Genomic DNA, 27,948 nt, shown 5'->3' with positions numbered 1-27,948 from the left:
TGAAAAAACAAAAAATAATCCTTGGTCATTAACGTGCAAAATGGCCCGGTCATTAAGGGGTTAAGATGTTCAAAAAGGATAAATAGATATGATTTCTGGGTGTTCACATACTTTTGGACATTTAGTCTATGTAGTTATAGTACTATATATTAGCCATGTGAAATATAACATCTTAAATAACACATTGTTACCTTAATACGTATTTCTTTTTCTTTCTTTTGCTTGTCTGCTTCTTTCCGTTTACGCCTTTCTTCTTCTCGCCATTTTCTTTTTTCTTCCTCACGCAATCGCTTTTTATCCAGCTCCCGTCTCCGCCTCTCTTCCCTTTTTTCTTCTCGTATTCTCTAGAGCAGGATTAAAGAAAACTTTGCACATTAAGTGTTACAAGAATTTGTGCTAAATTATACTTTTATTGGCATCGTGCTTTATCATACCTGTTTCTCCAACTTCCGATTTTTGATGAATTCTAGAAGTGGAGTTGTTCTTCTAGCTGGAAGTCAGAAGAGAAAGAATTAGGGTCAGTTCACACAGAGTTTTTTGACACGTTTTTTGACGTGGAAACCGTGTCGGAAAACGCGCCAAGAAACTTCCGAAAATGCCTCCTATTGATTTCAATGGGAGGCGGAGGCGTTTTTTTCCTGCGAGCGGGAAAAAGAAGGGACATGCCCTATCTTCGGGTGTTTACGTCTCTGACCTCCTATGGACATCAATGGGAGGCAGAGAAAGCGTATTTCGCTGCGTTTTTACGCTATATGGCAGCGGGTGAAAAACGCAGCGAAAATCGGCGTGCAGACAGAGCAAAATCTGCCTCAAAATTCCAAACTGAATTTTGAGGCAGATTTTCTGCCTGCAAAAAACTCTGTGTGAACCCAGCCTTACAGCTATAATGGAAGTAAATCAGAAGGAACAACTGTGTACTTGGTGAAAATAATTTAGTTCTAATAAATGTTGTATCGGAAATCGTCTAGATTTCCCTAAAATAAGTATCAATTTATACATACGGCCTATGATTAATGCAAAGCCATAGACGGAGCTGTACAAACCAATGAGCTCCTTTGTTTTTGCTTCAATTTCTCCCAAGAGGGTCTCTGGATTTGCAGACATTTTTTCCTCCTCTGCACAGTAGTTCTCCAAAAATTTCTTATATTCCAAATCTGGAAAATAAAAAAAATGTGTGCTCAGTTTCCAATGTTGTGTTGTCTGGTAAGGACAATTCCAGTTTTTTGGCACATTGGTGAGTTTGTGACTTTTACTCTATGTCCAAATACAATTCTTTTTTTTTTATTACCGCCATTCTGTTATATAGTTTGTGAGTCTGTATAATTTATTTCTACATTATAGCATCCACTCCCCTATTTTCATAAAGGCTTTAGAATATTTTCCTCTATTACAAAGAAGCCTCATCTCATTCTGGCCTACATAACTTCTGTATAGTAAAAAAAAAAAAAAGTAATAAAGGGTTTTATAGTTTTATGTAAATGCTTTCTGTCACGGACAACTGGCACAGATATGAAAAATGTTGAGGAATATAAAGCATAATATACAATAATAAAAATACAGATTTTATGAAAAATATTAGTATTTATTAGAAAGTTGTATACCTTTAAAGAAAATTGCTTACCATCTGCAATGCTTCCAGCTTTTGTGTCTTTTTTTTTCAGTTTCTTTTTTGAAATTTTCTGAAAAGGTGCAAATTCAACAACAGCAGGATACTCCTGGCCTGGGGAGGCATTTTATATTAGCACAGCGGTATTATGTTATTTTTATTACAAATTCAATTATTTACAGTTTACAAAACTCCAGTCTAGCCTGCAAGTATTTTTGTGCTCAGAAAATGTGATATTGATGGCCTATCCTTAGGGCTTATTCAGACGAACGTTGCGTTTTTGCGCGCCCAAAAAACGCAGCGTTTTGCGCGCGCAAAAACCACTTGACAGCTCCGTGTGTCATCCGTGTATGATGCACGGCTGCGTGATTTTCGCGCAGCCGCCATCATAGAGATGAGTCTAGTCGACGTCAGTCACTGTCCAGGGTGCTGAAAGAGTTAACTGATCGGCAGTTAACTCTTTCAGCACCCTCGACAGTGAATGCCGATCACAATATCGAGAAACCTGTTAAAAAAAAAAAAAAAGTTCGTACTTACCGAGAACTTCCCTCCCGGCCGTTGCCTTGGTGAAGCATCCTTGGTGACGTGCCTCTCTTGACATCGGGCCCCACCTCCCTGGATGACGCGGCAGTCCATGTGACCGCTGCAGCCTGTGCTTGGCCTGTGATTGGCTGGAGCTGTCACTTGGACTGAATTGTCATCCCGGGAGATCAGACTGGAGGAAGAAGCCGGGAGTTATCGGTAAGTCAGAACTTCTTTTTTTTTTACACGTTCATGTATATTGGGATGGGAAGTCACTGTCCAGGGTGCTGAAACAGTTTAACTCTTTCAGCACCCTGGACAGTGACTATATCCTGACGTCGCGTACCGGAAATTTTTTTGCCCGGTTCGGCCAAAACGAGTTCGGCCGAACCCGGTGAAGTTCGGTTCGGTTGTCCGGGTTCGCTCATCTCAAAGACATTCCGTTTGGATGTTTGTAAACAGAAAAGCACGTGGTGCTTTTCTGTTTACATTCATCCTTTTGACAGCTGGTGCGCGAAACAGGCAGTTCCGTGCGACCTGCGTGGTTTTCACGCACCCATTGACTTCAATGGGTGAGTGATGCGCGAAATACACGGAGATATTGACCATGTCGCGCTTTTTGCACAGTGGACAAACGCTGCGCAAAAAGCACGGACTGTCTGTACTGCCCCATAGACTTGTATTGGTCTGTGCGTGGCGCGTGAAAACCACGCGGCCCGCACGGACCCAATACACGTTCGTGTGAATCCACCCTAAGGATAACGAGCACCACGCCCTCATCATTGTTTACTAGGACAGCGCCGTACAATTCATGGTGGCTGTGCCTGGTATTGCAGCTCAAGTGCATGGGACTGAGTTTCAGGGAGCTGCAGTCCTAGGCACAGCTGCTACAAAATGTACGGCGCTGTGTTTGGTAAACAATGAAGGGGGTGCAGCTCAGATCGAAGTGCCGCAACCCCTTCAATCAGCTGATTGCTGGGAGTTGGACCCCACCAATCGGATATTGATTGGCAATGCCTATCCTAAGGATCGGCCATTAATATCAAAGTCCATGAAAATCCCTTTAAGACTACATGTAAAGATTCATTCAGACAGATGTCCCAAAATTCGTTTTTCAGGAAGAATGGTCTACAGTCTGTATATGCCTATACTTGCAGGATGGTCTACAGTCTGTAGTATTTTCAGTTTGTAACAGAAACATTTCCTGGAACTGCTTTTATAAAATACTTTCATGTGTTAGTGGTGTGGTCCTGCAACACATCAACACAACCAAATAGGAACTGAGCCTAAGGGTACGGCCACACGGAGCGGCCCTGACACGGTCGCAACGCGGCCAACAACTGCGCTGGCACTATGTAGGAGCGGCTGTCAAATACCTCGTTAAGGGGTATTCCGGTTACATGCGCATGTGCACTGCCGCTCCATTCATTCTCTATGGGAGCGCTGGAGATAGTCGAGTGCAGTGTTCAGCTTTTTCCGGCGCTGCCATAGAGAATACATAGGGGGTAAGTTGTTGTAATTTGCAAAATCATCCGGCCATAAAGGGTGTATTAATTCATGGCCGCACGATTTTGCAGATAAAGGGACGGTTTACCCGCGTAAACATGCGGCCACTAACAGGCTGTTTGACAGCCGCACCGAACAATGTTCCGTCGCGGTTGTTAGCCGCGTTGCGACCATGTCAAGGCTGCTTCGTGTGGCCCTACCCTAACATATTGACGATAATGAACTGATCGCTCAGTGAACCCAGGAAAGATTGTAAAGTCAGGGAAGTAATGTGCTAAAATTAATGTGTGTGAGACAAATACAATATGAAATTCACAGGTTTAAAGGAGATAATTATTCCGTTTAGTGTTTAAGAAAAATTTATTTGTCTTTGATGCACCTCATATACTAAATAGTAAACTGATCTTTTCTGCTAATAATATCACACAATATATGACAACATAAACACGAAGAGATAACTTCAAAGGAGATCTATAACATTTCTAACCTTTGTTGTCAATGAAGATAAATCCATCAAATCTATCCCTGAAGAGAAAGATGTCCTCTGGGTTCCTAAAGTTAATGTAGGCTCTTGAGAAGAGATGTGGGTATAGACTACAAAAATAATTGAGTAGACAATAAGTAGAGAATACAGTGCATGCATAAATGTTAGGAAGGCCAGTATTCTTTTTTTTTTTTTTTGTACAATAATGTTTATTAAAGCCTACCTAATTTTTTAGATGACTTTTCAGAATAAGCTGTCATATGTGTGTACATGTGGAATAACACTATTTCTGGCCATTATATGACTTTTTTTTTTGTTGCAGTTTTACATACAGTGAAGGAAATAAGTATTTGATCCCTTGCTGATTTTGTAAGTTTGCCCACTGTCAAAGACATGAACAGTCTAGAATTTTTAGGCTAGGTTAATTTTACCAGTGAGAGATAGATTATATTTTTAAAAAAACAGAAAATCACATTGTCAAAATTATATATATTTATTTGCATTGTGCACAGAGAAATAAGTATTTGATCCCCTACCAACCATTAAGAGTTCAGCCTCCTCCAGACCAGTTACACGCTCCAAATCAACTTGGTGCCTGCATTAAAGACAGCTGTCTTACATGGTCACCTGTATAAAAGACTCCTGTCCACAGACTCCATTAATCAGTCTGACTCTAACCTCTACAACATGGGCAAGACCAAAGAGCTTTCTAAGGATGTCAGGGACAAGATCATAGACCTGCACAAGGCTGGAATGGGCTACAAAACCATAAGTAAGACGCTGGGTGAGAAGGAGACAACTGTTGGTGCAATAGTAAGAAAATGGAAGACATACAAAATGACTGTCAATCGACATCGATCTGGGGCTCCATGCAAAATCTCACCTCGTGGGGTATCCTTGATCCTGAGGAAGGTGAGAGCTCAGCCAAAAACTACACGGGGGGAAATTGTTAATGATCTCAAGGCAGCTGGGACCACAGTCACCAAGAAAACCATTGGTAACACATTACGCCGTAATGGATTAAAATCCTGCAGTGCCCGCAAGGTCCCCCTGCTCAAGAAGGCACATGTACAGGCCCGTCTGAAGTTTGCAAATGAACATCTGGATGATTCTGATTGGGAGAAGGTGCTGTGGTCAGATGAGACTAAAATTGAGTTCTTTGGCATTAACTCAACTCGCCGTGTTTGGAGGAAGAGAAATGCTGCCTATGACCCAAAGAACACCGTCCCCATTGTCAAGCATGGAGGTGGAAACATTATGTTTTGGGGGTGTTTCTCTGCTAAGGGCACAGAACTACTTCACCGCATCAATGGTAGAATGGATGGAGCCATGTACCGTCAAATCCTGAGTGACAACCCCTTTCCCTCCACCAGGACATTAAAAATGGCTCGTGGCTGGGTCTTCCAGCACGACAATGACCCGAAACATACAGCCAAGGCAACAAAGGAGTGGCTCAAAAAGAAGCACATTAAGGTCATGGAGTGGCCTAGCCAGTCTCCAGACCTTAATCCCATCGAAAACTTATGGAGGGAGCTGAAGATTCGAGTTGCCAAGCGACAGCCTCGAAATCTTAATGATTTACAGATGATCTGCAAAGAGGAGTGGGCCAAAATTCCATCTAACATGTGTGCAAACCTCATCATCAACTACAAAAAACGTCTGACTGCTGTGCTTGCCAACAAGGGTTTTGCCACCAAGTATTAAGTCTTGTTTGCCAAAGGGATCAAATACTTATTTCTCTGTGCGCAATGCAAATAAATATATATAATTGTGACAATGTGATTTTCTGTTTTGTTTTTTTTATATAATCTATCTCTCACTGGTAAAATTAACCTAGCCTAAAAATTCTAGACTGTTCATGTTTTTGACAGTGGGCAAACTTACAAAATCAGCAAGGGATCAAATACTTATTTCCTTCACTGTATATATCGAAGGTGCAGCAGCATGGGGGAGATTATACAGCAGTAATGAGCAGTGTAGCTGAGATTCCAGCACTAGGGAGACATATAACACTTACCAGCAGCTGCAGCACATGTATTTCTCCTCTCTCTCACTTTGCTCTTGCTCTCCGCTCCCCTCTCCATAGACCTCTGTGTGTCTGTCTCTCTCACTCTGCTCCCTCCTCCTGCTAACCCCCCTCTCCATAGACTTCTATGAGCAGGGTGTTTGTGTCTCTTTCTCTTCTCCTGCCACCCTCCCCTCTTCATTGACTTATATAAGCAGCTTTTGTGTCTCCTCTGTCTCTCTCTCTCTCTCTGCTTCTCCTCTCAACCTCCTCTTCCTTCGTCCCTCTATATAAACTTCTATTGGCAGGCAGTGAAGAGACACACCCTCCACTTTCTGTAGTCTTCTCTTGTCTGTAAGGGCGGATTTACACGAGCGTGTGCGTTTTGCGCACTCAAAAAATGTTTCGTTTTGCGTGCGCAAAAGGCACTTAACAGCTCCGTGTGTCATCACATAGGATGTGCGGCTGCGTGATTTTCACGCAGCCGCCATCATTATGACACTCTGTTTGGATGTTTGTAAACAGAAAAGCACGTGGTGCTTTTCTGTTTCCAAACATACATTTGACTGCTGATGCGCGAATAACGCGCATCCCACGGAAGTGCTTCCGTGTGGTGCGCGTGATTTTCACGCACCCATTGACTTCAATGGGTGCGTGATGCGCGAAAAACGCAGAAATATAGGACCTGTCGTGAGTTTTACGCAGCGGACTCACGCTGCGCAAAAATCACTGACAGTCTGCAGTGCCCCATAGACTACCATAGTTCCGTGCGACGCGCGTGAAAAACACGCGCGTTGCACGGACGTATTACACGTTCTTCTGAATAAGCCCTAATTAGGGAAGGATTTTTCTTGACAACAGGGGGTGGAGAGCAAATTACAGGAAGGGAGACACATAGTGGCAGTAACTTTGGCAGAATTTTCATGGATACAACAACTAAATTTGAACAGTAAGTAAATTGCAAAGTTGATATATATCAGGTATACTATTAGATTAGCATAAGTTGTTCTAAAAAGTAGTGTCCACTTAAGTTTTGTTAAATAAGTATAACAAATGTAAAAGCGTAGACGTAACAGTCAGCAAACAGGGAATTGGCAATCCGGTATTCTAATCATAAAGTACTTTCTAGGCATATTTTCGAGCTCTAAGCCATATACCGTATTTTTCTGACTATAAATAATGAATAAATCTTGCTAAAAAGTCCTTGCGTTTTATAGTTGGCAGTCAAGGGACCCGGCAGCGCCGGGCCCCCTTACTGCTCCTTACTTAACCCCTTCCCGACATGTGATGTGCTGGCACATCATGGAGCGGGGATGGGATGATGTATGGAGCGGGCTCACGCGCTGAGCTCACTCCATACACTGCAGGTGTCAGCTTCTGACACGCTGCTCTTACGGCCAGGAACAGTGATGGCGCTGTTCCTGACCGTTTAACTAGTTAAATGTTGAGGTCAATAGTGAGCGCGGCATTTATAGTGGTTTTCCCATGAAGGACATTTATGACATATCCACAGGATATGTCATAAATGTCAGATAGATGCGGGTCCCATCTCTGGGACCCGCATCTATCTCTAGAACGGGGGCCCCCTAAACCCCGTTCTATCTTACCCGGCTCCACTGTCTTCCGGCCACTTCCTGGTTACATGGTCGAGTTACGGAAACAGCGTAACTCGCTGAGCTATGCAGTTTCCGTAACTCCTATAGAACTGAATAGTAGTTACGGAAACAGCATAGCATGCTACGCTGCTTCTGTAACTGCCATTCACTACTATGGGAGTTACGGAAACAGCGTAGCGCAGCTGTTTCCGTAACTCATCCATGTATTGCAGTGTATTGTACCAGCGATCTAATGATCGCTGGTTCAAGTCCCCTAGGGGAACAAATAAAATGTGTAGAAAAAAAGTTAGATACATTTACAGGAGTGTAAAAAAAAATGTAAAAGTAAAAAAAAAAAAACCTTTTCCCATTCTTGCCAAAGCACAATGTAAAAATAAATAAATAATAAAAACATTGGTATAGCTGCGTCCCTAAAAGTCCAAAACTATTACAATATAGCATTATTTGACTCACACAGTGGACGGTGTAAAAAATATAAATTTAAAACCTCAGAATCGTTGTCTTTTGCTCACCATAGCGCTAAAAAGAATGAAATAAAAAGTGATAAAAAAATCGTATGTACCAAAAATATGGTGCTAATAAAAACTACAGGTCGTCGCGCAAAAAATAAGCCCTCACACCGCTCAAATTATGGAAAAATCTAAGTTATGGCTCTCAGAATGTGGTGAAACTGAACAAATTATTTTTTTTAACCAATAGTTTTTTCTTTGTAAAAATATTAAATTTTTTCCTATTTTCTATTGTCTAAAACCTGGGTGCGTCTTATAGTCAGGTGCGTCTTATAGTCCAAAAAATACGGTAAACCTTTAGGGTGTCAGCTCATGTGCATCAATAATGTGCTGCGCGGCTGAAACTGTGCAAGGGGTTACTGTTTTCCAATGAAGTTTTTGGGCGTACAGTAATAAAAACATATTTTTAAATTGATTTCCTGAGAAAAAACACATAAAAAAATGTATGGTAATTCATGGTAATACGTGTATGATTTTTGGCCACGTGGCACACTACCTATGCCAATCAGCACATGAGTATACAACCATATAATAATAAGAAGCAAACAAAAAAATCCCAACTGAATATATTTGAATTATAACTGCATCTTAAATTATTTCCACGCTCCCTCTTCTCTTTCGCTTCTCTCTATCTCTATCCTGTTCTCATACGGGTCATTATGCATGGCTGCTGGATAAAATGTTTTCTTCAATATCGATTTCAGCTGTATGTTGTTGTTTGGTTTTTTTGCACTTACTGTACCTACATATACTGGCCTGTGGGCCGATGTCAGTGCTGCTTATGTCTGCACCATCTTATTTGTGTTTTAGAAAACGGAAAAATAAACGAATTTGAAAAAAAAAATGATTTCCATGCTATTTGTACCTGGGATCAGCCGTGCAAAATTCAAAATAGTCGTATGCTGGTAAGGGATGTAGCTGCTCCTCCAGTTGCTCTTTACTTATGCTTGGTGGAAGACGACGTATTACCACCTGCAAGAGACATCACACAGTAAACTCTAGCACTCTGTAGGTAAAATAACAAGACAAACGCAATGGTGCACTAAAAAGAAAAAAGTCTTCTTTAACCCGTCATTTCTGAGACCATTCATATATTTTGTTGCTGTTAAAAGTTGTTGTTGATCACAAAGATAAAAAAGGAATGCAGGTTATGTGAGTTGTTGGGGTCTCGTGTATGAAATCTAGTGCAGGCAAATAGTAGAGATTGGATTACTGTCTGCATTTAGAGCCTGTGCAAAACACATCGTGGGGCAGATTTATCAATGTATGTAATATATGGCGTGAATACATAATGTGTTTGGGTCGAAAGTCTTATTTCTGAAGCCTCTGCTCCCTTTTTTCGCCACATTCGAATGTGCTATAATCAAAGTCGCCGCTCACATGGTGCGCCAGTATTAATAGATTTTTCCCATTAATCTGATTGCTATGGGCAAAGCCTCTGATTAAGGCCCCATGCACACGAACGTAAAAACGCCCGTAATCACGGCCCGTAATTACGGGCCCATAGACTTCTATTGGCCACGGGTACCTCCCCGTATTCTTACGGGAAGGTGCCAGTTCCGTTGAAAAATATAGAACATGTCCTATTTCAGGCCGTAATTACGGCACGGGCAGGCCCATAAAAGTCTATGGGGCTCCCGTAATTACAGGTGGCTACGTGTGTGCACCCGTAATTACAGGAGCGTTGCTAGGCGACGTCAGGGGATAGTCACTGTCCAGGGTGCTGAAAGAGTTAAACGATCGGCAGTAACTCTTTCAGCACCCTGGACAGTGACTACCGATCACAATATAGATCAACGTGTAAAAAAATAGAAGTTCATACTTACCCAGAACTCCCTGCTTCTTCCTCCAGTCCGGCCTCCCGGGATGACGTTTCAGCTCATGTGACCGCTGCAACCAATCACAGGCCAATCACAGGCTGCAGCGGTCACATGGACTGCCGTGTCATCCAGGGAGGTCGGGTTGGATGTCGAAAGAGGGACGTGTCACCAAGACAACGGCCGGTAAGTATGAATTTCTTTTACTTTTACTACGGAAAGGGCTGCTCCTTCTCTTTATCCTGCACTGATAGAGAGAAGGGGCTGCCGATTAGTGCAGTGTAATTTTGCAGCGAAAACGTGCCCGTAAATACGGGTGGAATACTGGTGACACCGGACCCGTATTTACGGGCATGGGTCCGTAAATACTGGTGCAATACGGGTCGAATACGTGTGACCAAGGACCCGTATTTACGCCAGTATTTTCGGGAGGAAAATACGCTCGTGTGAATCCGGCCATAGTCTGCTTTAGCCTTTATACATCTGGTCTACTGATTTCCTTACTATAGTAATAATACTAGTAGTGTCTGGAATAAAATAGTTCTGCGACTTCTGGCTGTACGTCAGTTTTTTCATTTTTCTCCTAAAATTCGAATGAATACAGGAGTCTGCATAGCAGAAAATATCTTGTGATATTAGTTAGCTTAGTTTATAGACTTTCTTCATTGCTCATATAGCTTCATGTTGCCCATGCCTCACTTATTAATAATTTCAATATGTAGAAATTACTAAGTCTAAAAAGTGTCAATTATTTTTGAGCTTTAAAATAATATCATTGTGTAGAGTATAAGCATTGTTTACATTCACTTATGTACAAATACAATAAGGTGGTTTACTGAAAAACTATGGAGACCTTATGGGCAAAACGTTATTTTTAATTTATTGCATGTGTTTTGAGCTAAAAATAGTTTTTATAATTGTTTTTTGTAAACACAATAATATTCTGAACCGTTTTCGTTCTGCTGCCTGCATGTATTCCAATACATATCCGGCTGCAGAATGCCGATCACTGTGAAATCCGTCAGTCTAGTCTGACGGCTAGATAATAATTCAGCTGAGATAAGTGTTCAGGGGATCACAGAAGCCGCTGGAAATCGAGCCATCTGATGGATTCCGCGGTGATTGGCATTCTGCAGCCTGCTATGTATTGGAATGTATGGAGGCTGCAGAACGAAAACGGTTAGGATTTTTTTTTTATAAAAGACAATTACAAAAAAATCTTTTTAGCCCAAAATACATGCAGTAAAATAAAGGTATCGCCTTTCCCAGCAGTCATTAAGGATACTTACGCCACAGAGGTATAAAAAGGCAGCACTGTGATATAAGTCCTGCACAGTCGGGCTCTTGCTCTAACGGGCAGGATTGAAGTTACCTTTGACCCGGCCAGTTTAACCCTTAAATGCCACCGTCAATAGCAACCGTGGCATATAAGTGGTTTTAGAGGGAGGGTGCTTCCTCTGTCACCCCATCGGCACCACAGCAACGTGATCGTGGAGTGCCGAACTGTTCCATGGCAGCCAGGGCCTAACAAAGGCCTCCAAGGTCTGCATTCAGTGCAAGTCTTTTAGGCCATGCCAAGTTTTACACCGATAGGCATAATACACTGCATTACAGAAGTATTACAGTGTATTATAAAAGCGATCAAATGATCGCATAGTAAAATCCCATTGTGGGAATAAAAAAAAAGTAAAAAATAGTTTAATAAATTTACTAACAAATAAATGAAAAATCCCAAGTAAAAAAAAACAAAAAACCCACTTTTTCCCTTTACAAGATGCTTTATTTTGAAAAAAATTTCAATACAATTAAAAAAGCTACACATAATTGGTATGAGAGCTGCAGTAGCCCAGCCCAGCCGCTTTACAGTGACCGGAGCCATCTGCTTCCGGCAACGACCCATGCATAGCCTCCGGAGGCAGCTGGCACAGCTGAACGGCGTGGGGTCCAGGTGTCGGACCCCCATAGATCATATACTGATGACCTATTCTGTCGATAAGTCATCAGTATAAAAACTGCCCCCAACCAAGGCCCAAAATGGGCTGGCCACTAAAGGGTTCATTTGTATAAATAATAATAAAAAAAAGTCCAATACATTCTGTGACTTTTTAGACCTTTTATCTTTTTTGTCTTAATCAAATGCTCACAGCAGCCTTAGGCCTCGTGCACACGACCGTAGCCATGTGCACGGCCGTGATTTTCGGGTCGGCCGGGGGCGTTGTGTCACCCGCAAGCCGCCCGCAAATTGCGGGCCGTGCACATGGCCGCGGCCATTATTTGCTATGAGCCTGGACCGCAGAACACGGCCGTAATAAGACATGTCTGTTCTTTCTGCGGTGCGGGCTCCTGGGCCATGCACGGACCATGGAAACCACGGTCGTGTGCATGGGCCCATAGAAATGAATGGGGCCGCAATTCTCCCGTGGATTTTCGGGGGCCTTATATTTATATTACCTTTTTCTTTGTATAATATACAGATGTATGTGTAAATTCAAAGATGAGGTATTTATGTATTCCCATGTATACAATGCAGATGTATTTTGACTTTTAGGGTGTATTCACACGGTGTGGTTTTGCTGTGTTTTTGGCAGTCGATCCAAAATCGCACCCAAAAAAATGCATTTGTATTTGCCACAATTTGCAAAATCACAGGAAATTGTGGTAAAAACGCATGTGTTTTTTCTATGCAGTTTTCGGCCGCACAGTAAAAAATGCGGCAAAAGGTCAAAAGTAAAACAAAATAATATGCATATTAAACCCTTAAGGCCAGGGCCAATTTTGGCCTTGAGGGCAGAACAATTTATTTTATTTCTTCCTCTTTGAATCTCTGCGTTTATAACTTTTATTTTATTGTTCGACATACTTTTGCTGTATAAAACTTTGTTTTTCATTATCATTTCATTTATATACATATTGTTTTTGTAAAAAGGCAGAAAAAGAAGTTCTGCTGCAGTTTTCATTTATTCTTTTTTATCGCATACACCAATCATTATAAATGACGCTATGAATTTGTTGTGCCAGTTGTGATGATACCAAATATGTGTCTATTATTTTATGTTTTGGGACTTATATTTAATAAAGTTTATTTATGGTAAAAACAAATGTGCATTTGTCTGTATTTTTTTTACTGATTTCTTTTAACATTACTTTTTTAAAATTCCTCAGGCCTCATGCACATGTCAGTATTCTGGTCAGTAGTTTTCTTCAGTATTTAGAAGCCAAAACCAGTAGTGGAGCATAAACAGGGAAAACCTATAATAGAAAGATTTGCACCTCTTCCGTGTTTTGGATCCACTTCTGGTTTTGGCTTCCAAATACTGAAGCAAAATACTGACCAGAATACTGACGTGTGCATGAAGCCTAAGGCCCCATACACACGAACGCAAAAAACGCCCGTAATTATGGCCCGTAATTACGGGCCCATAGACTTCTATTGGCCATGGGTACCTTCCCGTTTTCTTACGGGAAGGTGCCTGTGCCGTTGAAAAATATAGAACATGTCCTATTTTTTTATTTTACGGGCCGTGCTACCGTGCCCGTAATTACAACCCATGATTATGGGCGCGGCCGGCCACGGGCAGACGGACGTTTTTACGGGCCGTGCTCCCATTATAAAGTATAGTAGCACGGCCGGTAAAATAAAAAAATAAGACATGTTCTATATTTTTCAACAAACTAGTTTTTGGATTCATTCATATACCTGCCAACTACTAGGGTCTCTTTAGTTTACTATATTTTTTAACGGCACGGGCACCTTCCCGTAAGCAAACGGGAAGGTACCCGTGGCCAATAGAAGTCTATGGGCCCGTAATTACGGGCGTTTTTACGTTCGTGTGCATGGGGCCTTATAATGGGAGCACGGCCCGTAAAAACTGCCGGCTGCCCATGGCCAGCCGTGCCCGTAATTACGGGCCGTAATTACGGGCACGGTCCTGTGCATGAGGCCAAAGGGGGATCTTTTAATTTGACATTTTTTCAACTTTAATGTACTGTCATATATCATTATGTGATGCGATCTAAGGGGTGTGCCCCCTTCTCATTTTCCATTTAAAAGCCACGATCATCTTTGATCACAGCATTCGAGGGGGTTAATGGCCTAGATCAGAGGTTTCTCTGATCTTCGCCGTTAGAGTGGGGCTGTGGCTGTGTATTACAGTTGTTGCCCTGCTTCTGATCACGCGGGTACACTTGCTTTGCCTGCGCGATCAGCATGACGTGTATGCTCGCCATGATGCGGCAACATCCAATTGCTCATAGCGAGCATAGACGTCAAGCGTCGTCAACCAGTTAGGGTATGTGCACACGGTAGCAGGCTTTTACGTCTGAAAAGACAGACTGTTTTTAGGAGAAAACAGCTGCCTCGTTTCAGACGTAAAAGCTCGTCCTCGCATTTTGCGAGGCTTCTCTGACAGCCGTAAATCTTGAGCTGTGCTTCATTGAGTTCAATGAAGAACGGCTCAAATTACGTCTGAAAGAAGTGTCCTGCATATAATGTATAAAAGTGCCCTGCACTTCTTTTGACCAGGCTGTATTTTTACGCGTCGTCGTTTGACAACTGTCAAACGACGACGCGTAAATGACATGTTGTCTGCACAGTACGTCGGCAAACCCATTCAAATGAATGGGCAGATGTTTGCCGACGTATTGTAGCCCTATTTTCAGACGTAAAACGAGGCATAATACGCCTCGTTTACGTCTGAAAATAGGTCGTGTGAACCCAGCCTTAAAAAGCATGTTCACATGGCATATGTTTGAGGCAGAAAAATACGGGTCTAATTTTAACCCCTTAATGACCGGGCCTGAAAAGGTCTTAATGACCTGCTACATTTTTCAGTTTTTACCTCTCTGCATTTCAGCAGCTATAACTTTTTTATTTTTTCAATGACGTGGCCGTATGAGGCCTTGTTTTATGCGGGAGAAATTGTATTATTTTTTTTCACAGTTTGCGTGAATATAGGAAAAAGCGATTCTTGGAATCGTTTTTCTTGTTTATTTTTTATCCCGTTCACGTTTCATGCTAAATAACCTGTTCGATTAATTCTTCAGGTTATTACGGTCGTTTAAATACCTAATATGTGTCGATTTTTGTTTTTATTTAGTGTAGGGGCAATAAAATATATTTTATGCAAAGTAATGACTTTTTTTTAAATGTATTTATTTATTTAAAATCCCATTAAGGGATAACTTTATTTATAACTTTATTTTTTACTTGTAATATTTTAGCATACTCCTGTGTGATAATACATCATACTGTGTCACTTTAACACAGGCTGCTGCTAGGGCAGCACATAGTGTGCCCGAACAGAGGGCAAACTGAACAGACAGCCCTGGGGTCCGGGATTACTTGCTCTGTGATCATGTCACCGGGTTTCCAGTGATGCGATCAAAGAGGGGAGTTCCCTTTGATCTTGCCGCGGTAGCAGACCGCGGCGATCAAAGGGTTAAACAGCTGGGGTCCGAATGTCTACCGACCCCAGCTGTATTCAGGAGGCTTCTCTAGGATCAGGAGCTGTTAGTTACAGCTCCTGCTTAGAGGATGAGCACACACACGAGCGCTCATCAGCCTGATCTACAGCGACGCCAAAAGACGTCTCTGTAGACTAAGCACCTACACCGTCTGCCGTCAAAAGACAGTGGGCGGTCGTTAAGCGGCTAAAGAGATAACAGCCTCTGAATCCAAGCGTTTTTGGAGTTAATTTTTAAAGCGAGTTTGATTTTTGCAAGCGTTTTTGAAGCGTATTTTAAACCATATTTTCAGCTTGCACAACGTTACAAGAAGTGACATGTCACTTCTATTTTACGAAGCGTATTTTTATGAGGCGTTTTTTAATTCAGCAGCATAAAAATATGCCTCATGTGGACTACACAGCGTATTTCCTACTGAAATCAATGGTAAGCTTTTTGCAGGCGTATTTCAAGTGTATTTCAGGGTGTAATACTAGAGTTTTACGCTCCGAAATATGCATGAAAATAAGCCATGTGAACATACCCTAATAGTCTAATAAAGTCTGTACTGTTTTGTTTTTTTGCATGTGACAATTGCTATAATTCTAAACTGATCTGAACAGATAGAAGAGGTGGTGAAAAGAGCTTTCAGCTAATGCATGAGCTGCTGTCCATGGTGCTGCCTCACATCCTGCCAGTCATGCTATATGGAGTCAGGCAACCAGTCCAAAAGGTCTGAGTTTTGCACATATGGCTAGTGAAGAGCTATACGGTGGTCATGAATATGGTATATTCATGTATATGGTGATCAAGTAAATATACTGATTGAGGTGATTAGTGAACAGTTATAGAAACAGCATAGCACAGCGAGAAATGATGTTTCCGTAACTCAGGCACTACCAAAACAGCATAGCGTCAGAATGTAAGACGGAGCTCAGGGGGCCCCATGCTAGAGATAGGTGTGTGTCCCAGAGGTGGGACCCGGATCTATCAGACATTTATGGCCTATCCTGTGAATAGGCCATAAAAGGGAACCTGTCACGTTAAAAATGCAGTCCAATCTGCGGGCAGCATGTTATAGAGCAGGAGGAGGTGAGAAGGTTGATATTTTTATTGCAAAAGATTCAGTATAACTTGTAATTTATTAATTTAAACCTCTGCTCATTCTGAGCTTAGGAGTCCAGTAGGCGGTCCTACACAGTGATTGACAGCCTTCTCTGTATGATTGTAAATACAGAGATAGCTGTCAATCAATGATAAGGACCGCCCACTGGACTCCTAAGCTCAGAATGAGCAGAGGGTTAATTGAATAAAATACAAGTTATACTGAATCTTTTGCTACAAAATATATATATATATCAATCTGCTCAGCTCCCCCTGCTGTATAACATGCTGCCCGCAGATTGGGCTGCATTTTTAACATGATAGGTTCCTTTAAATGTCTGAGATGGGAATAACAAAGCAGCAGTTTACTGCCGGATGCATATGGGCAGCTGTCAGAATTTGAAATGTAAAAACCGCATGAAACATTCACTGTGTGAACACGACCTAATAGCTTTCTGCTCCCTGTATTCTCTGTTACAATATGGTTTCTACATTGGAGCAGGTTTCCAGTGTGAGGTACATACTGTCAGCTCCACCCAAATATACAAATGTATACAAATACCTCATTCTGCTGTTTCCATACCTCACATAGAGGAGAACGGAGGGTCACTGCATATGCGCAGCCTCCACCCCATACCCTGTTCTATAAAGAACAGGGGACGCGGCGAACCACAGTTCTCGGCAGGGACCCCAACAGATCAGTCGTCACATATCCCACAAAAATGTTTCTGGTTGGTAAAAAAAAATGAAGATATTTTTACATCTCCATTCTGAAGCCTGTCTATCATCGGTCATATGTTTTTCTCTAATATTATAGCAAATGTACCACAGTAGTGACATGTATCATAGAGGGCCGCACTTCTGCCATGTATTTAATACTGCTTATTAGAATGGAAACTCTCACCAGCAGAAACCTATTGTGTCTCATTGTACAAGACTGCGTCAGGTATTTGTCAATTTGTCCTGTCACCATAAATGTGAAGCATTGAGGAATATGTGTACATTATATAAGGATATACATTATATAACTGCATATAGCCGTGTTCCAGGCTTAGACAAGACCTCTAAAGGGCCAGATGTGGTATAACAATAAACCGCATCATAAACTGGATAGACACCGTGCCCACTGTGCAAGCGGAATAAAAGCACACACAGAGCGCTGGACATAAGGAGGGGGTAGGGTTGAGGATAGGCACAGGTCACGTGACGTCACTGTCCAATCACAGACTGGTCCCCTGCATAACAGCTCAGTAGATACACACAGGCACTAGTAGTAGATAATACAGAGGGTGATGATGACGGAACCGCACGTCTTCACCTTGCTTAAACTCGCCTTTCGTTCTTCCCGGTGTTTCAGGAGGGTCGCCGTCCCGCTTAATCCCACATCTCGGCTTTGACTGTCACTGCTCCGGTTCTGCCGGTTCGCCCTCTGCACGGTCGGCGGCGTCTCCCGGTCGCTCCTCATGACCAGAGTGTAGCCTCCAGCTTGTGACCTCTTTGATCAGAGCCGTTCGTGAGCTATTTCGGGATACGCGTTCTTCTTTAGCTCCGCCGCCGGTAATCAACCGTCTGCGCTCAGTCCCGAATCCCTACGCGTAACCGTCGCAAGTGCATGAGGATCTGCGGGTGCAGCGCGTCTCCGACTCTGAGGTCGTGAACGCGCACCGACTATGTTTTATTCAACGAACCATTTTTCCAACTTTTCCAAGGCTTCTCATTGGAGAGTATATTCTGTCATGTGTGTTCCCCTGTCCTTATCATTCATCAATAATAGTATAAGTGCATGCCAGCCCACAGGGTGAGGAAAACCGTCGTCGTCCTCTCCCCCCCCCCCCCCCCAGTCTCTAAGTGTTAGCATATGTTCACATATGAATGTCTGAGGAAAACTTCCACCGAAGAGCCACACATTTTCGTTTTTGCATTGTTTCCCCCATTAAAGTGGTGAGTAAAATCTATGCAGTCAGGTATAGGGCATGCTGCGAATTTGGAAACTTGGGTGTCTAACCACCATTTTGTCTGTGACTTTAGTAAAACAAATGTAATGTATTATTATATTTCCATGTCAATTTATATATTTTTATTACCTTATTTCCCCCAACTGGCATCTGCTACATTACCTAAGAACACAGCAGGTCTTCCTTTTAGTGAATGTGTTTTTTTGTTTTAAACCCCATTGACGTGCAGCAGAGAAAACCAATGCAGATTTTAGGTTATACTGCAGAATGTCTTATATGTTGCAGAATATGGACACTTTGCAATGCTAAGGTCGGGTTCCCACGTAGTGTAAATGCTGCAGAATTTCCGCAACGAGTTTCTGTATGGATGAAATTTGAAAAATCTCATGCCCACGCTGCAGAAAAAAAATACAGCGTAAACGTTAATAAATTAACCTGCGGTGCTGAATTTAATTCCGCAGCAGGTCAATTTATGTTGTGTTTTTGTTGATTTTCTGTTGCGGCTTTTCTCCATTGAATTCAATGGGAATGCAAAACCTGCAACAGAAAGCCAAGTGTTGCGACTTTTCCAGCGTAACTGCAGCGATTACGCCGCAATAATCGCAACTCCAGAAAATAGTCCTGCAGTCCGGCCTCCTCGGATGACGTTTCGTGACATGGCCTGCAACATCATCGTAGGAGGCCGGAGCGGACGTCAAAGGAGGTAGGGGGTAAGTATGAGCTCTTTCTTCCAAAGCAGAAATTCTGTTCGAAAAACCGCACCACAATGTGGTGCAATTTTTCGGACGGAATGTACTGTGGGTTTTACGCAGCGTGTCCGACCCGTGGGAACCCGGCCTAAGGGTGAAATCCACAGCAAAATCTGTGTGTTTCTCTTCGCGACTTCCACAGACACACACGCTCGGCCAAGAGTGCATGTGTTTTCAATAGGGAGTGGGGAAAAATCCGCTGCCAGACTTCTCCGACAGTGGCTTATCAGCTAACTAACAAAAGGATCGGATATGTTGAAATTCAATATGCCGTACCCTTCTCTCCCCTGCCATCGGGGGAGATTTGGGACGCCGCCATAAACATAAGATGGCAGCCGGTTCTGCCGAAATCGGCGAGTTCAGTCAACATACATTTAAGGCTGGATTCACACAAGCACATTACGTCCGTAATGGACGGAACGTATTTCGGCCGGAAGTCCTGGACCGAACACACTGCAGAGAGCCGGGCTCCTAGCATCATATGTATGATGCTAGGAGTCCCTGCCTCGCTGCAGGACAACTGTCCCGTACTGTAATCATGTTTTCAGTACGGGACAGTTGTTCCACGGAGAGGCAGGGACTCCTAGCATCGTACATAAGTGTGATGCTAGGAGCCCGGCTCCCTGCACTGTGTTCGGTCCGGGTCTTCCGGCTGAAATACGTTCCGTCCATTACAGACGTAACGTGGTCGTGTGAACCCAGCCTAATGTGTATTACCAGCTTTAGTCCTAACTGCAGCACAACAATGGGATATTTCTGCCCCTGTGAACTGATGGGACAGATGTAAATTTATTAGCTGGTTCCCGACTGCTGGTTGTGTTTTTACGGCCAGCGGTCAGGGTCCTTAAAACCCGAGCCATAGACTTTTTACGGCTCGGGTTTTAACTTTCTGCCCGAGCGATCGGGCAGCTGAATGTCGGGTCTCCGGCTGTCAGTAACTGCCGGGGACCCTGAGGAGAGGATAGAAGCAGCTTTCGCTGCTTCTGTCTTCTCCGATGTCTTTTTACACAGCGCTCAATGAATGCTGTGTATAGGAATAGAGACAGCAGCAGCGCCGATGTATCTATTCCTCCCGGTGATCATGTGATTGGTCACATGATCGCCGGATGCCGTTACTGACAGACTGCTGCTGGGTCTTATTAGACCCAGCACAGCCCTATTAGACAATCGTCACTATGAGAGGGCTGATTTCCCCTGTTACTGGGGCTGCTGTGCAGCTCCAGTTACAGTGGAACTGTTGTAACGCTAGCGCTGACCCAATTACCCTAATATAGACATGTAATATATTAAAATTTACGGTAGACAATGACGATCACAAATAAAAGGTCTATTTTAGCTGTTTTACTATTATTTTCAAACTTTTAGAATTTGTATTCTTAAATAGCAAAAAGGATGTGTATAAAAACGATAATAAAAGAAACCTGCATTGTCTACGAAAAAAAACATCTCAAAAATCACGTTGTTAGCCCAACAAATAAAAAAGTTATAGCCATTTAACTAACACGTGCTAAAAAGGGCTAAACTGTGTCTGGTCCTGAAGGCTCAAAATAGCCCGGTCCTTAACTGGTTAAATGAAATTATTAATTAAATTCCTCCCATAAACTATAAAGGCTAATGAAGCCACTCCCATGATATTTCTATTATAAAGGAGAAAACCTAGGAACTTAATAAATTAGGGAGAGAAGCCTTATGCTGCTGTTACTAAGGAAAAACAGGTTAACGTTAAAAACCAACGATTCCCTTACGTACTAACCAGCAGCGCAACAATGGGAATCTAGTATGAAGTAACCTTATTAGGGAGAGCCCTCTTGAAAAAAAGAGTTCAGAACAGTTCCAAACTATTCTTTTAGCCGAAATTATGGCCAGCAGAAAGGTAGCATTAAAGGATAGAAACCTATGGTGTTAACTTTCTCCAGAAGCTCAAAGGGTGGAGAACAGAGTCCTCTCAAAACCAGGTCCAGACAGGTCCTACTGAGGGATGGACTTAAGAACAGTAGGTCTCAACCTAACAGCACCTTTAAGAAACCTCTTAATTAAAGGGTCCTGGAATAAATGTCTGCCTAAGAAGGCGGACATGGCAGCAGTCTAGACTTTTTAGGCCATCCTGAAGAAACAGTAGAATACTGTTAAGTGGAGCATATGAACTGTCCACAGTCTTCTCAGAATACCACACAATGAAGATCCTTTGAACTTTTGCATAGGCTTTCTTGGTTGAAGCTTCTCTAGAATAAACAAAACAGATAAAAACAAGGACATTTATGCAAAAACACCGAAAAAGGCCATACTTACAAATGGACACAGCCAGGTCAGAAACGCTGATGAAGGCGAGTGAGCAGGTGCTTTAAATAATAATAGCCACTCCCACTAGTCTTGAGGGGAGTGGTATGTGGTGCATGGGATGTGTAGTAAGAAATAATAAATGAATAGTGTATGTGCAAGTGTAATAATGTAAGTGAAATATAGGGGGCAGTAATGAGTAAAGTGCCTAAAAAATAAATGAATAATGGGATGCAAGTGTGTGAAACATGGAGGGATAGTGTGTAAGTCATGAGGCGCAACGTGTCTAGCCAGGTAGAAGCCTATTTGTGACGCCTTGATAATTCATAGAGCGGGCTACCCTGCTTGCTAGGCCAAACAACAACACACCATGCTCTCCCAGCATCAAAGACCTGGCTGTGTCCAAAAGAAGCGAATATAAGTAATAATGAAAAATACATGGGGTATTAGTGATCATTTTGGCCAAAAGGACGCAAGCTCGCAATCCACGACAAGGATCCCCAGACTTGCGAGTCCCTAACTGGAGCGAAAAGCTCCTGATGTACAGACAAAACAGATAAAAACAAGGACATTTATGCAAAAACACCGAAAAAGGCCATACTTACAAATGGACACAGCCAGGTCAGAAAGGCTGATGAAGGCGAGTGAGCAGGTGCTTTAAATAATAATAGCCACTCCCACTAGTCTTGAGGGGAGTGGTATGTGGTGCATGGGATGTGTAGTAAGAAATAATAAATGAATAGTGTATGTGCAAGTGTAATAATGTAAGTGAAATATAGGGGGCAGTAATGAGTAAAGTGCCTAAAAAATAAATGAATAATGGGATGCAAGTGTGTGAAACATGGAGGGATAGTGTGTAAGTCATGAGGCGCAACGTGTCTAGCCAGGTAGAAGCCTATTTGTGACGCCTTGATAATTCATAGAGCGGGCTACCCTGCTTGCTAGGCCAAACAACAACACACCATGCTCTCCCAGCATCAAAGACCTGGCTGTGTCCAAAAGAAGCGAATATAAGTAATAATGAAAAATACATGGGGTATTAGTGATCATTTTGGCCAAAAGGACGCAAGCTCGCAATCCACGACAAGGATCCCCAGACTTGCGAGTCCCTAACTGGAGCGAAAAGCTCCTGATGTACAGACAAAACAGATAAAAACAAGGACATTTATGCAAAAACACCGAAAAAGGCCATACTTACAAATGGACACAGCCAGGTCAGAAAGGCTGATGAAGGCGAGTGAGCAGGTGCTTTAAATAATAATAGCCACTCCCACTAGTCTTGAGGGGAGTGGTATGTGGTGCATGGGATGTGTAGTAAGAAATAATAAATGAATAGTGTATGTGCAAGTGTAATAATGTAAGTGAAATATAGGGGGCAGTAATGAGTAAAGTGCCTAAAAAATAAATGAATAATGGGATGCAAGTGTGTGAAACATGGAGGGATAGTGTGTAAGTCATGAGGCGCAACGTGTCTAGCCAGGTAGAAGCCTATTTGTGACGCATTGATAATTCATAGAGCGGGCTACCCTGCTTGCTAGGCCAAACAACAACACACCATGCTCTCCCAGCATCAAAGACCTGGCTGTGTCCAAAAGAAGCGAATATAAGTAATAATGAAAAATACATGGGGTATTAGTGATCATTTTGGCCAAAAGGACGCAAGCTCGCAATCCACGACAAGGATCCCCAGACTTGCGAGTCCCTAACTGGAGCGAAAAGCTCCTGATGTACAGACAAAACAGATAAAAACAAGGACATTTATGCAAAAACACCGAAAAAGGCCATACTTACAAATGGACACAGCCAGGCTGAGGAGGGAGGTCAATGTAGAAAATAAAGGGGTAGTCAGGTTAGAGAGGGGTCAGACTATATTGGTGGGGGAGAAACAGACTGCGGGGAGAGGACTAGACAACTGGATAAGGAGATCCTTTTGTTACAAAACAGCAGTGAAAATAAAAATGCCCAAATAATGTCAAATAATCACATTTCTGATAATAAAAGTGAAAGGCAAGTTCAAGTGTATGTTCACAAATGCCAGAAGTCTAGCAAGCAAAATGGGGGAGCTGGAGGCCTTGGTACTGGAAGAAAATATATCTAGTTGGTGTTGCTGAAACATGGCTAGACACTGTTTCGGAAAGACAGGACAAATAGGAAAGGCGATGGTGTATGTTTGTATGTGAGAAGTGATATGAAGGCGAGTGTGAAAGAGACAATAGTGAGTGAAGACTGTGAGGAGGTTGAAACCTTGTGGGTGGAACTAGAAAGGGAGGTAAACACTGAAACAATTCATTTTGGTGTAATCTATAGACCCCCCAATATAGCTGAGGAAATGGAAGGTCAGCTATATAAACAGATGGAGCGGGCTGCACAGGCGGGTACTGTAGTGATAATGGGAGATTTTAATTACTGGGATATTAATTGGGGTCATGGTTCGGCTTCAACTGCAAAGGAGAGACATTTCCTCAACCTGTTGCAGGAAAATATTATGGGCCAGTTTGTGGAAGACCCGACTAGAGGTGAAGCTCTGTTGGATCTGGTCATTTCTAATAATACAGAGCTTGTTGGGAACGTCAATGTTCGTGAAAACCTCGGTAACCGTGATCATAATATAGTTACATTTTACCTATACTGTAAAAAACAAACACAGGCTGGGAGGGCAAAAACACTTAATATTAAGAAGGCCAATTTCCCCAGGATGAGGGCTGCAATTCAGGATATAGACTGGGAAGAACTAATGTCAAATAATGGGTCAAATGATAAATGGGAGATTTTCAAATCTACTTTGGGTAATTATAGTGCAAAATTTATTCCTATAGGTAACAAGTATAAACGACTAAAATTAACCGCTTCCCGACCGCCCACTGTATATTCACGTTGGCACCTGCTGGGCTCTGTGCAGTGCCGACGTGAATTCACGGTGGGTGTTAAAAGCACGATCCGGGTGTCTCAGAGTAGCGCTGACACCCGGATCGAGCTGTTATCACCTGCCTCTGGTCCCAGAGATATGATCGGGACCTGATTAGTTCAGGTCCCGGTCATGTGATCGCAGGGAAAGTGTGTTGTAGCAACGAACTGGAAAGTTTGTTGCTATAACAAACTGGAAAGTTTGTTACTACAACAAACTTTCCCGGGGACCGATTGCGGGTGCTGCAGTCGGTTATAAGGCAGAACCGGGGGCCATACAACAGCCCCCGGCTCTGCCATGCACGACAGCCTATGAGAACCAGCCGGAGGCAGGTCTTCATAAGCTTCCTGTCAGTGTGACTCTCAGCGTCACACTGACAGTTTATAATACGTTACACTTCCTAGGTAGTGTAATGTATTATAGCAGCGATCAGTGCTGCAGGTCTTCAAGTAAAAAATAAAGTAATAAATATGTTTTATAAAAGTGTAAAAACAAGTTATAAAAGTTACAAAAACAAAAAATGCTTTTTTTCCTATAAGTATTTTATTATAGGAAAAAAATGAAAATGTTAAAAAAAAAGTACACATATTTGGTATCACCGCGTTCATAACGACCCAAACTATAAAACTATAATATTATTTTTCCCGCACGGTGAACACCGCAGAAAAAATAATTAAAAAACAATGTCAGAATCACTATTTTTTGGTCATCAACCCTCCCAAAATATAGAATAAAAAGTGATCAAAAAGTCGCATGTACCCCAAAATAATACCAATAAAAACTACAACCCGTCCCGCAAAAAACAAGCCCTTACACCGCTTTTTTGACGGAAAAATAAAAAGTTACGGCTCTCAGAATATGGTGACACAAAAAATAAATAATTTTGACTTCCGGTTCCGGCGCCGACATGTGAAGAAGCAGGAGACGAGTGCTCCGTAGTGGCCTCCCTAAATCATAAGCTCCTGTGATTTACAACGCAGAGAAAACCTTCAGGGTTGTTTTCTTAACCCTACAGAGGAAGACACGTTTACTTACCAGAGGAGTGATTGCATCTATACATCTTGAGGGAGACATGTCTCCGACGTCTCGCACAGATAAGATGGCGGCGAGCCGCTCGTTTGCTAGCAAAGAGGAAGTGGAAGATCTTTCATCTGAGGCAGAGTCTGAGGACTCCAAATCTAATGCACAGCCTCTTCACATTGATTATAAAAAACTGGCTATTAAAGTCGCTAAACGGATTTCACCGGATTTACAATCTATGTTGGCTAAAACTATCACTGACTCTCTTCAGATTTTACAATCGGAAGTTGCTGCGCATACCGCCAGACTAGATGAAGCGGAGCATCGCATTTCAGCTGCTGAGGATGATATGGCGAAAGCACACACGCATATTAGAGATCTGCTGAGGGAAAAAGGCCGTATTTTGGAAAAAATTTATGACCTACAAAATCGGTCCAGACGCAGTAATTTAAGGTTGGTGGGTCTCCCGGAATCTGTGCCTGCCAGTGCACTGTTTCACATATGTGCGGTGCAAATACCTCTCCTTCTCGATTTGGAGGGACCGTTTAAAGTTGAGCGAGCACACCGTCTGGGCCCTGACAATATGCAGCGCACTACCATGCCACAGACTAGGAGTCTGCCTGATCGGCCTCGACAAGTTATAGCCAAGTATCTCTACTACTCAGAAAAAGAGGCCATTGTGAGAGCTTATAAAAGAAAGGCCCAGCCCTTACACATTGAAGGGGTAAATGTGTTATTGTTTGGAGACTATTCTGTTGATCTCACCCGCAGGCGCAGAGCGTTCAGCAAGATTTGTACAGCGCTCCATCACAATAAATGGCGATTTCATCTTCAATATCCAGCGACACTACGCCTTACCAGGCCAGATGGCACCAATGAGATCTACATGGATCCTGAAGCAGCGGAGACAGTACTGTCTGATCTTTTGGCCGCCTCATCATCTGGAACATATGCAACGGCTGCAGCAAGCAGAACGCGGTCCTCAACAGCCGCCATTGGGGCGGCGAAGACGCCTCTGAAACACCGCTGACATCGGGACTATAGGGTCTCTTCCACTGTCTTAACGACTATTTTTTCCTTTAATATCTGAAGGACTGATTTGATTGCTTTCATGCATTATGCTCATATTTGCAATAGATGACCATCCTCCTACTCTGTAGTATGACAGGATATGGGGCTACGTGAGTATGGTTGATATACAAAATGCATATTGCTATGTTTTAGTTCTGTGATATTCAATGTGTAAAGGGTAATTGATGGAGTCGATATGTCGGGTTATGTTCACCAATGGTTGGTACGACCTCCTTCTCTTTACAAATGGCCGCACGGGCACTACGCATGTCGGAAAAAAGCGAAGTCCATTTATGATGATTTTTCTCCCACAGGAGATTTGCAGATTTACTGCTATGGTTAATGTTTGTTATTTCGTTGTTCAATTGGTTATATATGTGCATAGACAAATTGGTCAGGACTGCAAATTCTTATATTATTGCCTATATCTTATGTTATGCTGGGTGTGGACAGAACTCCGAGACATTAAACCGTGTATTACTCTATTCCCCCCATGAAGATTGTGACATGGAATGTCAAGGGACTATTGTCCCCTCATAAACGCTCTATGGTAATCCGGCACCTGAAGCGTCTGGGAGCTGACATAGCCCTCCTCCAGGAGACTCATTTACGGGAAAGGGATTTTTTTCGGATGAAAAAATTCTGGGTGGGAGAAGTACTAGGATCAGCCTCTGCTGATAGAAAAGGTGGAGTTCTTACGCTTTTGAGTAAATCATTAGCTTTTCAGGTAAACTCCCAACATGCAGACTTGGAAGGCAGGCTTCTCCATACCCTTTTAGATACTCCAGCGGGGGAACTTAGCATTTATAACATTTATGGACCGAACGGGGAAAACAAGCAATTCTACGCGGACTTACAGATCCAAATTTCACGTGATAATGCCCGCAACAAAATTGTTGCAGGAGATTTGAATACTGTATTGTCGCACATGGAAGATAGGAAGGGCACGAGAACATCTCCAGTGACAGTGAGAGCATCTGATAAAATCTTACAATCTTTCCTCTCAGATCTGCAACTGGTGGATGTATGGCGATCTTTTAATCCAGATGGGAGGGAATACACACACTACTCTAATGCTCATGGGTCTTGGTCAAGGATTGATTAAATCTTGGCAGGGACTTCGCTTTTACCTCGCATGACCAATCCAACTATAGAACAACTATTAATCTCGGATCATGCACCAGTCTGCTTGGAGGTAGCGAACATGCACATACGTGGAAATGACTTTATTTGGCGTTTTCCTTCTTTTTTGATAAAAGATGAATCCTTCACAGAGCTTTTGAGTGGTTGGTGGTTGGAATATGACTCTTTTAATAAGGGACATAGCGACAATCCCTCCTTATACTGGGAGACAGCGAAA

At 42.6% G+C, this 27,948-nt stretch overlaps 1 protein-coding gene across 4 annotated transcripts in view; it reads right to left on the bottom strand.

Annotated features, from left to right (window-relative positions):
- Nucleotides 1-18,284, bottom strand: part of UPF3A (UPF3A regulator of nonsense mediated mRNA decay) — a 48,825-nt gene extending 30,541 nt beyond the window's left edge. Inside the window, exons 1-7 of one of the 4 annotated variants that reach the window (XM_075852648.1) lie at nt 17,930-18,284; nt 9,114-9,220; nt 4,122-4,186; nt 1,622-1,720; nt 1,044-1,154; nt 435-490; nt 192-344 (exon numbers count right to left, since the gene is read on the bottom strand). In XM_075852648.1, the coding sequence (XP_075708763.1) occupies nt 192-344; nt 435-490; nt 1,044-1,154; nt 1,622-1,720; nt 4,122-4,186; nt 9,114-9,220; nt 17,930-18,076 (738 nt within the window). In that variant the 5' untranslated portion in view covers nt 18,077-18,284. Of the gene's footprint in view, nt 1-191; nt 345-434; nt 491-1,043; nt 1,155-1,621; nt 1,721-4,121; nt 4,229-9,113; nt 9,221-17,929 lie in introns of all 4 variants that reach the window. The other 3 variants (XM_075852646.1, XM_075852647.1, XM_075852649.1) reach the window with 3 other exon arrangements.
- Nucleotides 18,285-27,948: the final 9,664 nt, after the last annotated feature.

This window comes from Rhinoderma darwinii, chromosome 2, assembly GCF_050947455.1.
Source record: "Rhinoderma darwinii isolate aRhiDar2 chromosome 2, aRhiDar2.hap1, whole genome shotgun sequence".
Classification (NCBI taxonomy): Eukaryota; Metazoa; Chordata; class Amphibia; order Anura; family Rhinodermatidae; genus Rhinoderma; species Rhinoderma darwinii.
This window is presented reverse-complemented; position numbering and strand designations above follow the sequence as displayed.